The 12549-nt window shown below is 51.1% G+C and overlaps 1 protein-coding gene across 3 annotated transcripts in view; it reads right to left on the bottom strand.

The window, feature by feature from the left end:
* The window catches only part of PCGF3 (polycomb group ring finger 3), a 68472-nt gene that overhangs the window by 34844 nt on the left and 21079 nt on the right, over nt 1-12549 (bottom strand). For all 3 annotated transcript variants that reach the window (XM_014788803.2, XM_087434757.1, XM_087434756.1), the window contains 3 exons: nt 7149-7266; nt 5292-5388; nt 2015-2070 (listed from right to left, as the gene is read on the bottom strand). In XM_014788803.2, coding sequence (XP_014644289.1) covers nt 2015-2070; nt 5292-5388; nt 7149-7257 — 262 coding nt within the window. In that variant the 5' untranslated portion in view covers nt 7258-7266. The remainder of the gene's footprint in view (nt 1-2014; nt 2071-5291; nt 5389-7148; nt 7267-12549) is intronic.

Here is a 12549-nt window from a genome sequence, read left to right as displayed (position 1 = left end):
ACCTCAGACTCCCTGGGTTATGTCAGAAAGACCTGGGAGACCACGTGACAAGTGCCCGCTGGCCACAGATGGGAGAGGACTTGAGTTTCTGAAAGGACAGTAATTGCAATAAACTGCGATCATGTAAATGTTTAAACCCGCCTAACTGACTAAGGCTGGAGCAGCTAATAAACCAGTTCGTTATTTTTTAAACAAAGAAAGAAAAGACTTATGCACTTGTTCTGCTTTTCTATACAAACTGGACCTCAGGGAAACCAAGCAGCGACGTATGTCTTTGTGGAAGAATTCCACCTTAAATAAATGGAGCAGGACCAAGAGAGTGGTAACAACAGGCTTGCTGCCTGTGACGGACTTATGCATCTAAGCTCTGGGGGTGAATGGCTACTGGGACAACACACAAGAGACCGGTCAATGGCACCGGTCCAAGTGGAAGAACCACCTAGAAGCGGGCTTGCTGAAGACACGAGTTGGAATCCGATCAGGCCTCTGGACCCACAGTTCACAGGAACAGGGAGTCCTCCGCAAGTCCAGACTTTCAGACAGGAGGGGCTGAGAAGGTGCAGAGCAGTCAGCCCAAGGGCAGACCTTACCTGGATCCCGACTAAAATCAACTAAAACAAAGAAAACCCCCAAGACGTGGTGTTCACTGGACGGCTAGAAATGTCGGCACTGACTGGATATTTGACACTAGGTACTACGCCTATTTTTCTTAGATTTATAAAGGTGTTGTGGTCCTGTGTTTTAAGAAGAATCCTAATCTTTTGGGGATACAAATGGAAACATTTTCAGATGAAATAACAGGCAGGGGTTGGGGAGCCACAGCTGAAACAGGATGCATCATGAGTTGACAACTGCTGACACTGGGGAATAAATATATGGGACTCTTTACCCGATTCTGCCTACTTTTGTATGTTTAAAATAATCTATAATAATTTTTTAAGGTATTTTATTTTGATGCATTCTTTGTCTTTTCCCAGAACTAAAAAACTTTTAAGATATAAAAAGATGATTGTTTCTATCTACGTTTACTCAGGAAATTTAAATTCTTCTCGTATGAATGAATTCTGTGAACAGTGAAAGAAGACTTTACCAACATTATTCCCTCAGATATGTATTCAAGGCCAGATATATCTAATGATCTAATGTAGTAGGCTGTATTTTAAATTATAACCCTCTTCTGAAATATAATGATGAGGAAACACAGCCCAAACGAATTCTTAACATATCTTATCTTTGAAAGAAAGTGTACCTAAGTGGCAGGCACTGCCACGCCAGTCCACCCTCTGACAATGAACGGAACCCTGAGGCCGACGTCCCTCTGTCCCTCTCTCCTTATCACCACCCCCACAATCAAGGGCCGCGACGGTCTCAGTGTTCAGAATTGTGGAAGTTTTATTTATTTATTTTTTTTTTAAGATTTTATTTATTCATTTTTTCCCCCCAAAGCCCCAGTAGATAGTTGTATGTCATAGGTTCACATCCTTCTAGTTGCTGTACGTGGGACTCGGCCTCGCGTTGGACGGAGAAGTGGTGCCTTGGGGCTTGCCCGGGATCCGAACCCGGGCCGCCAGCATCAGAGCGCGCTCACTTAACCGCTAAGCCACGGAGCCGGCCCAAGAATTGTGGAAGTTTTAAAAAGAGTGGCCGTTCTCACCTTTAGGATATTTGTATTACACGATATTCCTTTTTAATTCTCAACGAGATTTGACTGTGAATATAGCTAAACTTCACAGACACACCAGCTCCTGATCTCCCTGCTGTGTGGGCACGAGTAGGGAGGCTGCCTGTCCCTGCTCTGCCCCCACCGCCCACACAAGGACTGGCACGCACAACACAGACACCAGCAGCTCTGGAATGAAGGAGCAGACGAGTGCAAGAAAAAGGAGGGACCACAATGAAATGGTGGTGCTGCCAAAGAAAGGGGCCTCTCATCAGAGAGCTAGGGCCCCCAGGAGATGGCGCTCCGAGGCCGGGCTTCAGACTTAGGGATCCAAGTGGACAATCTGACACTCACCTTCTTGGAGGCCTGGAACCAACTTGTAAACAATATCCTGCATGGTTCTGTCATGACTGGCGAAAAGAACAGAACAGGTGGGGTTAGCTGGAAGTGTCAATTCTATAATTCTCACACATTTCCATTTAACAATATCAAACTCCACAATCACAAATTTGGAGTTCTGGTTGAATTCTGCTTCTAGTTTGCACTTAAAAAAATGTGCTGGCAAAAGTTACATATGACCTGAATTAATGCATCACTTAATTTAGGTTCTAGCTGCTTATGAACATTTCAAATAATGATGACATAGACAAGACCCTCTTGGTGACCAGCGCCCTTTGCCTGCTGGATTTCCAAGTTCTAATGGACATTAGGCTTTGAAAGTCTCCAGTGATGAGCCAGTCCGAGGTATGCCAGACCTCAGACATTCCTGACCACGACCCACACTAAAAAATACACTTCAGTCACGACACTCACGTTTACGTGGACGTGTGGATAACACACAGGCACACGGAAGCATTATAAGACAGCTGACCTTCAGTGCACACAATGCCCTCAACGGTCCTACTGTACCTCTGCCTCCTTTTTGTAAAGCTTGCCTGATTCCCACAGCGGGCGCTGGGCTGAACCACTTTCAGAGTTTGACATCTGGGTCCCATGAGCGACCGTGCCAGGCCCCGCCCGCCTGGCCAAGGACCCATGGGGCGCAAAGTGGAGGGGTACAGGGAGCTCTCCTCGGGGAGGGTGTGAGTGGGCAGGACAGAACAGCATGGGCACTTCTCCTGGTGTCCAGCCACACCCAGGCTCTTGGGGGGCAGCCCCTTGAAGAAGAGGCCATTTCTTTGCAGCTTTCACATTTATACTCCACGCTACAGGTCACACACCCTCTCACCTCTTCCCTTGTTCTGTGGTCTCCACCAGGCCCACAAGGCAAAAGCCCTCAGCTCTAAGTGCAGAGCTGCCTCACCGATCCTCCAGACCCTGCGAGCTTGGTCTGGCATCTGTATATGGCCAGCCCTGCTCGGCAACACCCCACCTCCTAAGTCCTGAACCACTGCCCGGGACTCAAGCGATGTCGCCAGGCCCCACGGCTCCGCCCTGCCTCACGGCCCTCTCACTCTGCCAGCCTGAAGCTGGAGGCCCTTCTACTGGGGCAACCTCGTGGTCTGGGGGTAGCAGAACCAGCGGGAGGCTGTGGCAGGTATGGCTGGTGAAGCTGCGTCAGGAACAAGGCTCTGAGTCAAACTCAGAGTTGGCGTCAGGACGGGCGAAATGACCACCCCAGCCAGTGCAGTTCCAGGCAGAGCCCGGAAAGCAAGGAGTGAGGGACAGGATTACCAGGACAGAGCCGTCCGGAGGCCTAGGGCCCAGGGCAGGCCTCAGGGCTGAGCATGTCCACCCAGCTCTGGCACCTCTGCCTCCCTGGCCCTCGTCACCGCATGGTCACTGCACAAGGAGGAGGCAGGGCCAGGCCCGCGACCCAAGCTGCAGACTTCTTTGGCGTGCACCCAGCCAACTCCACTGTGCAGCCTTCTTTCTTTCTCCGTGTTAGCACACTAAGCCAGGCCTGTGATGACAGCGTCTCAGACAATAAAAGGGCTTCCGCTCTGCAGACAGCCCTGCCTGTCAAGAGCCAGGGCAGGGAGAGCAGGAGCAGTCCCACAGCGCCCCCGCCAGCATGGCGCCCTTCCACCACCTGCCCTTGGCAGTTCACATCAGGAAAGCTCCCTAGCTCTGGCCAACAACTAGTACCCAGAACATGTAAAGCACTTCTTCAGAGCAGAATAAACAGAAAACTCAGTAGAAAAATGACACAAAACGTGAACAGCCACCCCCAGAAACCCAAATGGCTAGGTAACATCGGGAAGAGGCCCGGGCTTGGATAATCAGGGTAAAGGAACAAGATCCCTCCAGAGCCACCACGCGGCAAAGGTAAGCATCTGGCAATGCAAGGATGGGCGCGAATGCAGCGCATGGGCACCCACAGGCCATGCAGGCCAGGAGAGCTTGGGAAGGCATGCATCCCCACACCCCAACACTCTGCTCCCGGGAACAGCCAAGGAGAGACACCCGTGCAGGAGAGCCCACAGTGGACAGCCCCTGACGTCCACCCACAACAGAACTCAGCAGACAGTGGGCCTCCTCCTGGGGAATGCTGTGGGCCGCAGCTCCACACGTACAGCGACTCTGGAGAACTGGCCGAGTCATCGGCAGGGTGCACGAGAACTCAGCTGGTAGAACACGCTGGTAGAAAGCTGGAGAATAGGGGAGGCCAAGCTGTGTTGTCTGGTGCTGGCTGGGGCGCAAATGCAGAGAAGACTGGCCTGCAGGGAGGGGGCTTCTGGGCCTGGCGGTTGCCACTTCCTGACTGGAGTGCCGTTCCCTTCAAAGAGGTTTAAGCTGTTCATGCGTTTTTGTCTTTGTTTTTGTTTTTTTCTTTTGGTGAGGAAGATTGGCCCTGAGCTAACATCTGTGCCAATCTTCCTCTATTTTGTATATGGGACGTCGCCACAGCATGGCTTGATGAGTGGTGTGCAGGTCCGCCCCCAGGATCCGAATCCGTGAACCCCATGCAGCTGAAGCGGAGTGCACAAACTTAACCACTATGCCACTGGGCTGGCCCTGTTCACGCGTTTTTAAACTCTTCTGCGTGCACGATGCATTTCACAACTTTAGGTGTGAACACACAAATATGCCTCTCTTCCTTCAAAACTTGTCTCCAGACTTACCTGTGCTGTTCTCATGTGGTGTGGGGAGCACTTCACTTCCATTAAAACGGCTCCCAAATCTGGAAGTCACGTAAACTCTGCTTAAGAGCTACAAGCCAGCACCTCCTGCCCTCCTTGGCCTGACCCCCAGGTCAGGGTTGTGTCATCTCCTGACCCTTCCTCAGAATCAGTGTGGACTCAGAGGGGGCCCAGTCTCCCCGAGACCCAAGAAGGCAGCACAGGGCAGGAGAGCCACTGGCCCCAGGAAGCGAGATGCAGGCCACATGCAAGGACCTGGTCCAGGGGCCCAAGGAGCCAGCCAGTTCGTTCCCAGGCAGAAAGGCAGGTCTAAGGGCTGCTGCCCAGTTCAGAGTAAACTTTAGCCACGCTAGTGTAAAACTGGTGAAATCCAGCGGGGTCCTCAGGTTTCTCAAGCGACTCAATGTGAGTGAAGGCTGCCGGAACCTGCAGGAGCAGCCCAGTACTCCTGCCTGACATGTGGTCACAGGAGCCCTCGGCCCCAAGCAGGTCACTGACAGAGGACGAGGGCCACAGAGGCGGCGCTGGGGATGGGCGCGGGCACTTACCCGATGTACTGCAGTGGGTGGCTCTGGTGGATGACGATCCGGCACGTGGGGCAGGTGTTGTTCTCCTCCAGGTACTTGACCAGGCAGCTCCGACAGACTGTCGGCAAAAGCACATTGCTGTCAGAAAGTGGACCCAAAACCAAGCGCTGACATGCCTCGGGCTCAGACACACACCAAGGCCCAGCGGACACCCGCCCCGCAGGCGCTCAACAAAACACCACCTCCTTTCAGCCTCCCAACCACGGACAGTGGCTCGACCAGCTGCCTTACTCGACAGGGCTGAGGCTCAGGAACAACAGGGAGAGAAACTCAAGTGGGGAGCAGCTGTCTGGATGTCAAGAGCTGAGAAACCATCAGGACACACTTGCAGTGTCTCGTCCGAGTGTTCTCACCATAAGGGCCAAGAGTTAAAATTTTAAGTCAGCCTAAAGGATCATAAGACTTTTTTTTTTTTTTTTGTGACGAAGATCAGCCCTGAGCTAACATCCATGCCAATCCTCCTCTTTTTGCTGAGGAAGACTGGCCCTGGGCTAACATCCGTGCCCATCTTTCTCCACTTTATATGGGATGCTGCCACAGCATGGCCTGACAAGCAGTGCGTAGGTCGGCGCCTGGGATCCGAACCTGCGAACCCCGGGCCACTAAAGTGGAGTACGCGCACTTAACCACTACACCACTGGGCTGGCACCCAGGAGACTTCTTTTGTACAACAAAATTAAATAAAAGTCAATGAAAATAACATAAAATTATGCTTGCCGATATCTAAAAATACAATTAACTTTAAAATAAAAATTCCATAAAAATTGGCAAATATTTTATTTTCTAAAGTGAAAAAATGCAGATCAAAAGTGATCTTAGAGGTAATTATTTTATTTTAAAGATCCTGTCTAAAGAAAGTACTCCACGGGCCGGCCACGTGGCTTAGCGGTTAAGTGCGCGTGCTCCGCTACTGGCGGCCCGGGTTCGGATCCCGGGCGTGCACCGACGCACCGCTTGTCCTCCCATGCTGAGGCCGCGTCCCACATACAGCAACTAGCAGGGTGTGCAACTATGACATACAACTATCTACTGGGGCTTTGGGGAAAAAAGGAGGAGGATTGGTAATAGATGTTAGCTCAGAGCCAGTCTTCCTCAGTAAAAAGAGGAGGATTAGCATGGATGTTAGCTCAGAGCTGATCTTCCTCACAAAAAATAAAAATAAAAAAAAAAAATAAAAAAAAATAAAGAAAGTACTCCTCAGAAATCGACAGGTGTACTTCTCACTGGCATTCTCAACCATCCTCACACGACAACTAAGTTTCAAGGTAAACAACGATTATCTCCTTTTCGGTCGAGTGGTGCTTAAAAAAAGAAAAAAAATCCAACTCTAGCACAAGCTACAAGTCTTCTAAAAATCAAAACACGGGCTTACTAGCCGTGAGGCGCAGACCACCAGATTCCTGTTTAAAAAGTTTACGCAGTTCATTCAGAAATTTTAAAAATAAGCATTTCTGCAGAATAGAAATGAATATTCTATCATACCACAGTTACTGATTTAGCCGTTATAAAGAAATAACTAAAGTTTTCCTGTATTTAGCTTTCTTAAATGATATCACTACTGAAATTACCCACAGTATTTTTAATTTGAAATAATTTTTCTGATTTATCTTCAAGATCATCTATATTCCTGCTCCTGTGTCCTGCTCTGTGCTTCAGCTAAAAGTTTCTGGTAAAAGAGCACATGGTCAAAGAGCACATGGCTAGAAACCGCCAAAGGCCACGGTCTAGAATACCCTGCACACACACGTATGCAGATACTCGGTCACCACACACACACACGGCTGTCAAAGGCCACAGTCTAGAACACCCTGCACATACACGTATGCAGACACTCGGTCACTGTGGTTGCGTCGATGAGATATCCGCTGCACAGGCGGCACGTGATGTGGGCATTTATGTCCCAGAGTTTAATCTTTCTGGTCAACATCTTTGGCTTCTGCAAGAGAAAAATGCATGTTAATCAACACATGAAACACCCCAATGCGTTCCATCAAAGGTCCAGATTCAATGTAAATCAATTACAGCACGTCCCTCCCAAAGGAGAGCTCATTGTGACAGGAGTGGAGGCCCGGGTCAGGTCCAAGCTGCAGAGGCTCTGTGAGCCCAATGCACTGCTGCTGCCCCTTAACCACCCGCGGCACTACCCCCCTTCTGAGCTCCCGACCCTCTCCTCCTGCTCAGGACTGAGCAGAGGCCAGCTGGTGAGGGAGGTTTTGTGAAGCTGGAGGAGGAGAGGCCAGGGGAGCAGGTGGGCTGGAGCCCAGACCTGGTGACAGGGCTGTGGGCTGCGCTGGGTCTGGGGCAGGAAGCTAAGGGGTCTGCTACAGTTTCTGGCTCCTCCGTAAAGCCGTGGAGACGAACAACCACAGGTGAGCAGGTGAGGTCACCACACAGGTCACCACTTTAGGTCGGGCTCCCTGAAGGCCCGAGTGACGCTAGTGAGAGCAGTACCAGGCGAACCCGAACCAGGAGCAGACTCCCCCACGAGGTCTCAACGTGGAGAAACAGAACGGCTGATAAGCATACATAAAGATGTTCAGCCCACGGATACGCCAAGACTCATAGACTACAGCAGGTGTCGTTCCGACGTCAGAAAGGATCAGGAAGTCAACGTCCGGTATTGACAAGGCCTGAGGAAGCGGGTAGTCAGAGAGACCACCAGCCATTAGGTGCCAAATCGAACACAAGCAGTTCTATTTCTACAAGGTTATCTTAATAATGGGACAAGTTCAAAAGATGTTCATTCAAATTGTTTAAAATGGCAAAACACAGAAAACCACCACTGAGGACTGGCTAGGAAAGCTATTTTATTAACCAGCAGGGGCTCCAGACCCCCCATCCACCCTGTCCAAGGGACACCCAACCAGCCTAGGACCCTGCCCCCACCTGGGCCTCAGCACCCTCTCGGCCCAGCAAAGTCCAGGCCCAGAACTGGGGGCACACAGAGCTCCTTGCCCCTGATGGGGAGGACTGGGTGCACCTGAGGCCCTCCATGACCCCTCACTTATCCCACAGGACATCAGTGCAGCACACAACACGGCATTGTAGAAATGCAAACATCTGTGCACCAGAGTGCCAACACGCTGTCGCCGTTTCGGTGGGGAGGCTGCCCCCTCCTGCTGTCCCCTTCCAGAGCTGTGGTAGCTCTCACTGTCCCTTACACTAGAGCCCAGGCTCCATGAGGGCAGGGTTTTGTCATCACATCTCCTGAGCTTAATACAATGCTATGGCAGGACGAGAGACAGCCCCTGAAGATGTCCACATCCGACCTGAAAACCTGTGTGTCACGTCACATGGCAAAAAGTCCTTGAGATGGGAGATGGTCCTGGATTACCCAGGTGGACCCTCCATCATCACCAGCTCATTATAAGGGGGAGGCAGGAGGGTCAGAGGCAGAGAGAGATGGGAGATGTTGCGCTACTGGCTTGAAGGTGGGGCCATGAGCCAAGGATGGGGGCACCCCTGGAAGATGGAAAAGACCGTGTCTGGTGGTTTTGCTGTGAGCATTTTTGCTGCATAACTAATTGGCCGTTAAGTCAATTTTGCCGTAAAAGAGAAAATCACAAAAATTAAAGGGGGACATTAACTAAAAAGGACAGAATGAAACATGAAAAATGAGTCACAAAAAAAGACTTAGTAGCAAAATACAAAATATTGGAATACATTTAAAATGTGGATATGCAGACTCATGGCAATACTGTACAAAGAACTGATGTCATTTGTGTGTGTGGATTGTACCTAACTAAGCACTTGTCTTCGTTCTATGGGAAATGTGGGTTCAATTCTGTGCCCTCAAAGAGGAGGCCCTTGGCCCTCTTTCTCCTCCAAGGTAGTGTGTTTCAAATAAGAAACCAACTCCTGGGGCATATCCTCATCATCTGGCAGCTCAAAAAAGCCATCCCTAACATCGCTGAATGGAACAAACCTAACTATTCCAGACCACCAGCACTGCCATATCCACTTGTCACCGTGCAGACCGCTGTGAGGGCAAAGAGGCACATCGTATGAAGATGGGAGTAACCGTGAGGACTTTGTCAATGGAGAAAGGAGATGACAACAACAAAACCGTCAACCAGTTATTTCACTTTTGCAGCAAAATTGCATGCAGCCAATTAGTTATGTGGTGAAAATGCGGCAAAGATGTTTCCGGTGAAACGACCCAGAACCGGAAAAGACAAGGAATGGGTTCTCCCTGGAGCCTCGAGAAGGAGCCAGCCCTGTCAGCATCGCAACTTCACCTCGGGAGGCCTGTTGTGGACTCTGACCTTCAGAACGTCAGATAACACATTTGTGTTGCTTTAGCCACGCAGTGTGTGGTCCTGTTACAGCAGCAACAGGAAACTGGCACAAATGCCCACACGAGGCAGGCCTCCAGCGAACTCCCACTGAAGGAATGCTCTCAGAGTACGCCTTCGAGCGGAATTCTGCACAGAGACCAGAAACAGATCCTCCAGGACATGGGAGTCAAAGGCCTAAAGGGGCCGACGGTGTCACCGAAGGCGGCTGGCCGCATGGCAAGTGTGGGCAGAGAGGGCCAGCCAGATAGCACCAGCCTCACCCAGTGGCCACAATGAATACGGCTCATAGGCTGCAGGGCAAGGACACTCACTATTCCTCACTATTTAAAAAAGGAAAGCAAAGCAAACCACTCAGAGCACATCAGACACATTTCCATCTGGATGAGGTATGAGGGTGAGAACGCCAGCTGTGCCCCCCGTTGCGCATCACGGCATAGGGGGCCAGCCAGGGCTTCACGGCAGACGAGGACATGCAGGACGCAGGGGGGAGGGGCAATCTGGAGACTAAATCATCACTTATACTGAAACCCATCAAATCAATGAACTATCAGAGTGAATTAATGTATTCAAGACCGCCAGACTAAATTCACGTATAAAAACGAAGTGTGCCTCCAAACCAGCAAAAACCCTCTAAATTTCTCGTAGAAAATAAGATATGAAGCAGACACTGCTGGCTGCTCACCCAAATCTCTCCTCCTCCCCCTAATAGCAGGCATGAGCTGACACACGGTCCCTGCTAGAGATGACCTCTCCCACCTCCTGCGCAGCCAGGTGTGTCTACAGGACGGGGGTCACTGCTGTCACTAGTATTTTAGAAAAGACGAAATGGAACTCATCTAATGGCTGGAACATTCTAATGGCTCCTTAAGCCAACGGGTCCAGTTATCCTAACACCACAGGAAACAACCTCAGGTTGGCAAAGCCGCACCAGCTCTGAGCCCACGTGGGTTTGCGCATCTTCACCAAGTGCTTGCACTGAGCCCTGGCCGGGAACTTTGACCTTCTGGGAACCATCTCGGTGAAGAAGTGCCCAGGCTTCCTTGTGGAGCAGGAAATAAAAGGAGATAACAACCTAAGAGAAGCAAAACCCTAGAATCATTCCCCAGCAGAGCAAAGCAGAAAACAGGACAGTGCCAACTTGGAAATAGTCTCCTGTGACCGCTGCCGAAGCCCAGGGTGTGATGTCCACCCGCTGGCCCTGACCGAGGGCTGCACTATGTCCTCAGTCTTCTATCGAGCAGTTGTTTACACATGGGCCACTAAGAATTTGAGGATGTGCTCAGCAATGTGCAAATATTCTTATCACACAGTAATATACTCAGCAATAAAATGTCTTCCAACCACGAAATTACTGAACCACCAAACTAAAACTAAAGCCAAGACAAACTCCACAAGCATACTGACACACACAAACAGGGCCTCTTGCCCCTCTGCAGGGATAGGGGTCTGCCTCTCCTCTGCGGGGACTGGAGTCTGCATCTCCTTTGCTATGAGTGGGGTCTGCATTTATTTGCAGGGATCAGGGTCTGTGTCTCCTTTGCTGTGAGCAGGGCCTATGTTTATTTGCAGGGATCAGGGTCTGCATCTCCTTCATCGTGAGCAGGGTCTGCATTTCATCTGCAGGGATCAGAGTCTGCATCTCCTTTGCAGAAATCAGGGTCTGTGTCTCCTTTGCTGTGAGCAGGGCCTATGTTTATTTGCAGGGATCAGGGTCTGCATCTCCTTCATCGTGAGCAGGGTCTGCATTTCATCTGCAGGGATCAGGGTCTGCATCTCCTTTGCAGAAATCAGGGTCTGCGTCTCCTTTGCTATGAGTAGGGTCTGCATTTATTTGCAGGGATCAGGGTCTGCGCCTTCTTCGTTGTGAGCAGGGTCTGCATCTCCTTTGCTGGGATCAGTGTCAGTGTGAAGTCATGTTTAGTGGATAGGCAGGTCGATAGATATAGATGTGTATTTGCACGTGACTGTGGACTCACACACTCATTTCCCAGCTCTCTCTGCTGGGAGGGCCTGGGAGTGACCGCTCCTTGGCAGCCCCGGGTCCTGGTGTGTACACACCACTGTCCACTATGATCAACCAGGGGTGCCTGGACATGCGGCTGACCCAGGGCTGGGCAAGAAACATAATAGAACCTGGAGTGCCCACTGTGCTCAGAGCAGAGGGGACCCGGCGCCAGCTCAAGGGGGCTCCACTGGCCACATCAGGGACAAGTGGAGCATCAGATAACCAGTGACTGTCATCAGGCTAATAGACAGAATCAGATTCTAATCAACGGAATAACAGAGAAGCCCATGAGTCCACTGAGACAGACAAACAAACAAGTAAGAAACACTCTTCTTTACAGGAGAATGTGAACTGGCAGACGTGGAGGGAATGCTGCGAGTAGAAAACCAGCACCCACGACATACCTGCAGGGACAGCTACTCAGAATCGTCAGTGGATGCTAAACGGGGACTCTGCTGAGGGAAAGAACATCCATCAAGTCCCACCAGACACTTCTCAGCCACAGGGGAGAGCGGGGACTTCAGGGTGGAGAAACCTCAGAGAAATCACTTACTGAGCGACCAGGTGACACCCAGGCGGGGACAAGAAAGACGACAGGCGCACCTCCTGGCATCACACCACGAAGGACTCCTGCCGAAAGGGCACCCCCGAGTCTCACTGCACCAGACAAGACCCGTGAGGGAGGGCACTTTTCAACACCGTCTGGGTCATAAAAGATAAGGAAAGACAGAAGGACAGGCTGCCCGAGTGCAGTGCCTGGCTGAGGGCTGGCCCAGACCAGCCTGGAAAAGGGGGCCACTGCTCACTGACCACCCATATTTGGAGACGAGACTGGCCTGTCCCCCTAGCCCAGACTGCTGGCTCTGCCCACGCTAGGACCTCCACGCTGAGCCCCCACGGCTGGCCACCCTCCTGG

Source organism: Ceratotherium simum, chromosome 8, assembly GCF_057802395.1.
Source record: "Ceratotherium simum simum isolate JZ-2026a chromosome 8, ASM5780239v1, whole genome shotgun sequence".
Lineage (NCBI taxonomy): Eukaryota > Metazoa > Chordata > Mammalia > Perissodactyla > Rhinocerotidae > Ceratotherium > Ceratotherium simum.
The sequence above is the reverse complement of the archived record's forward strand: the minus strand, read 5'-3'. Positions and strand labels throughout refer to the sequence as shown.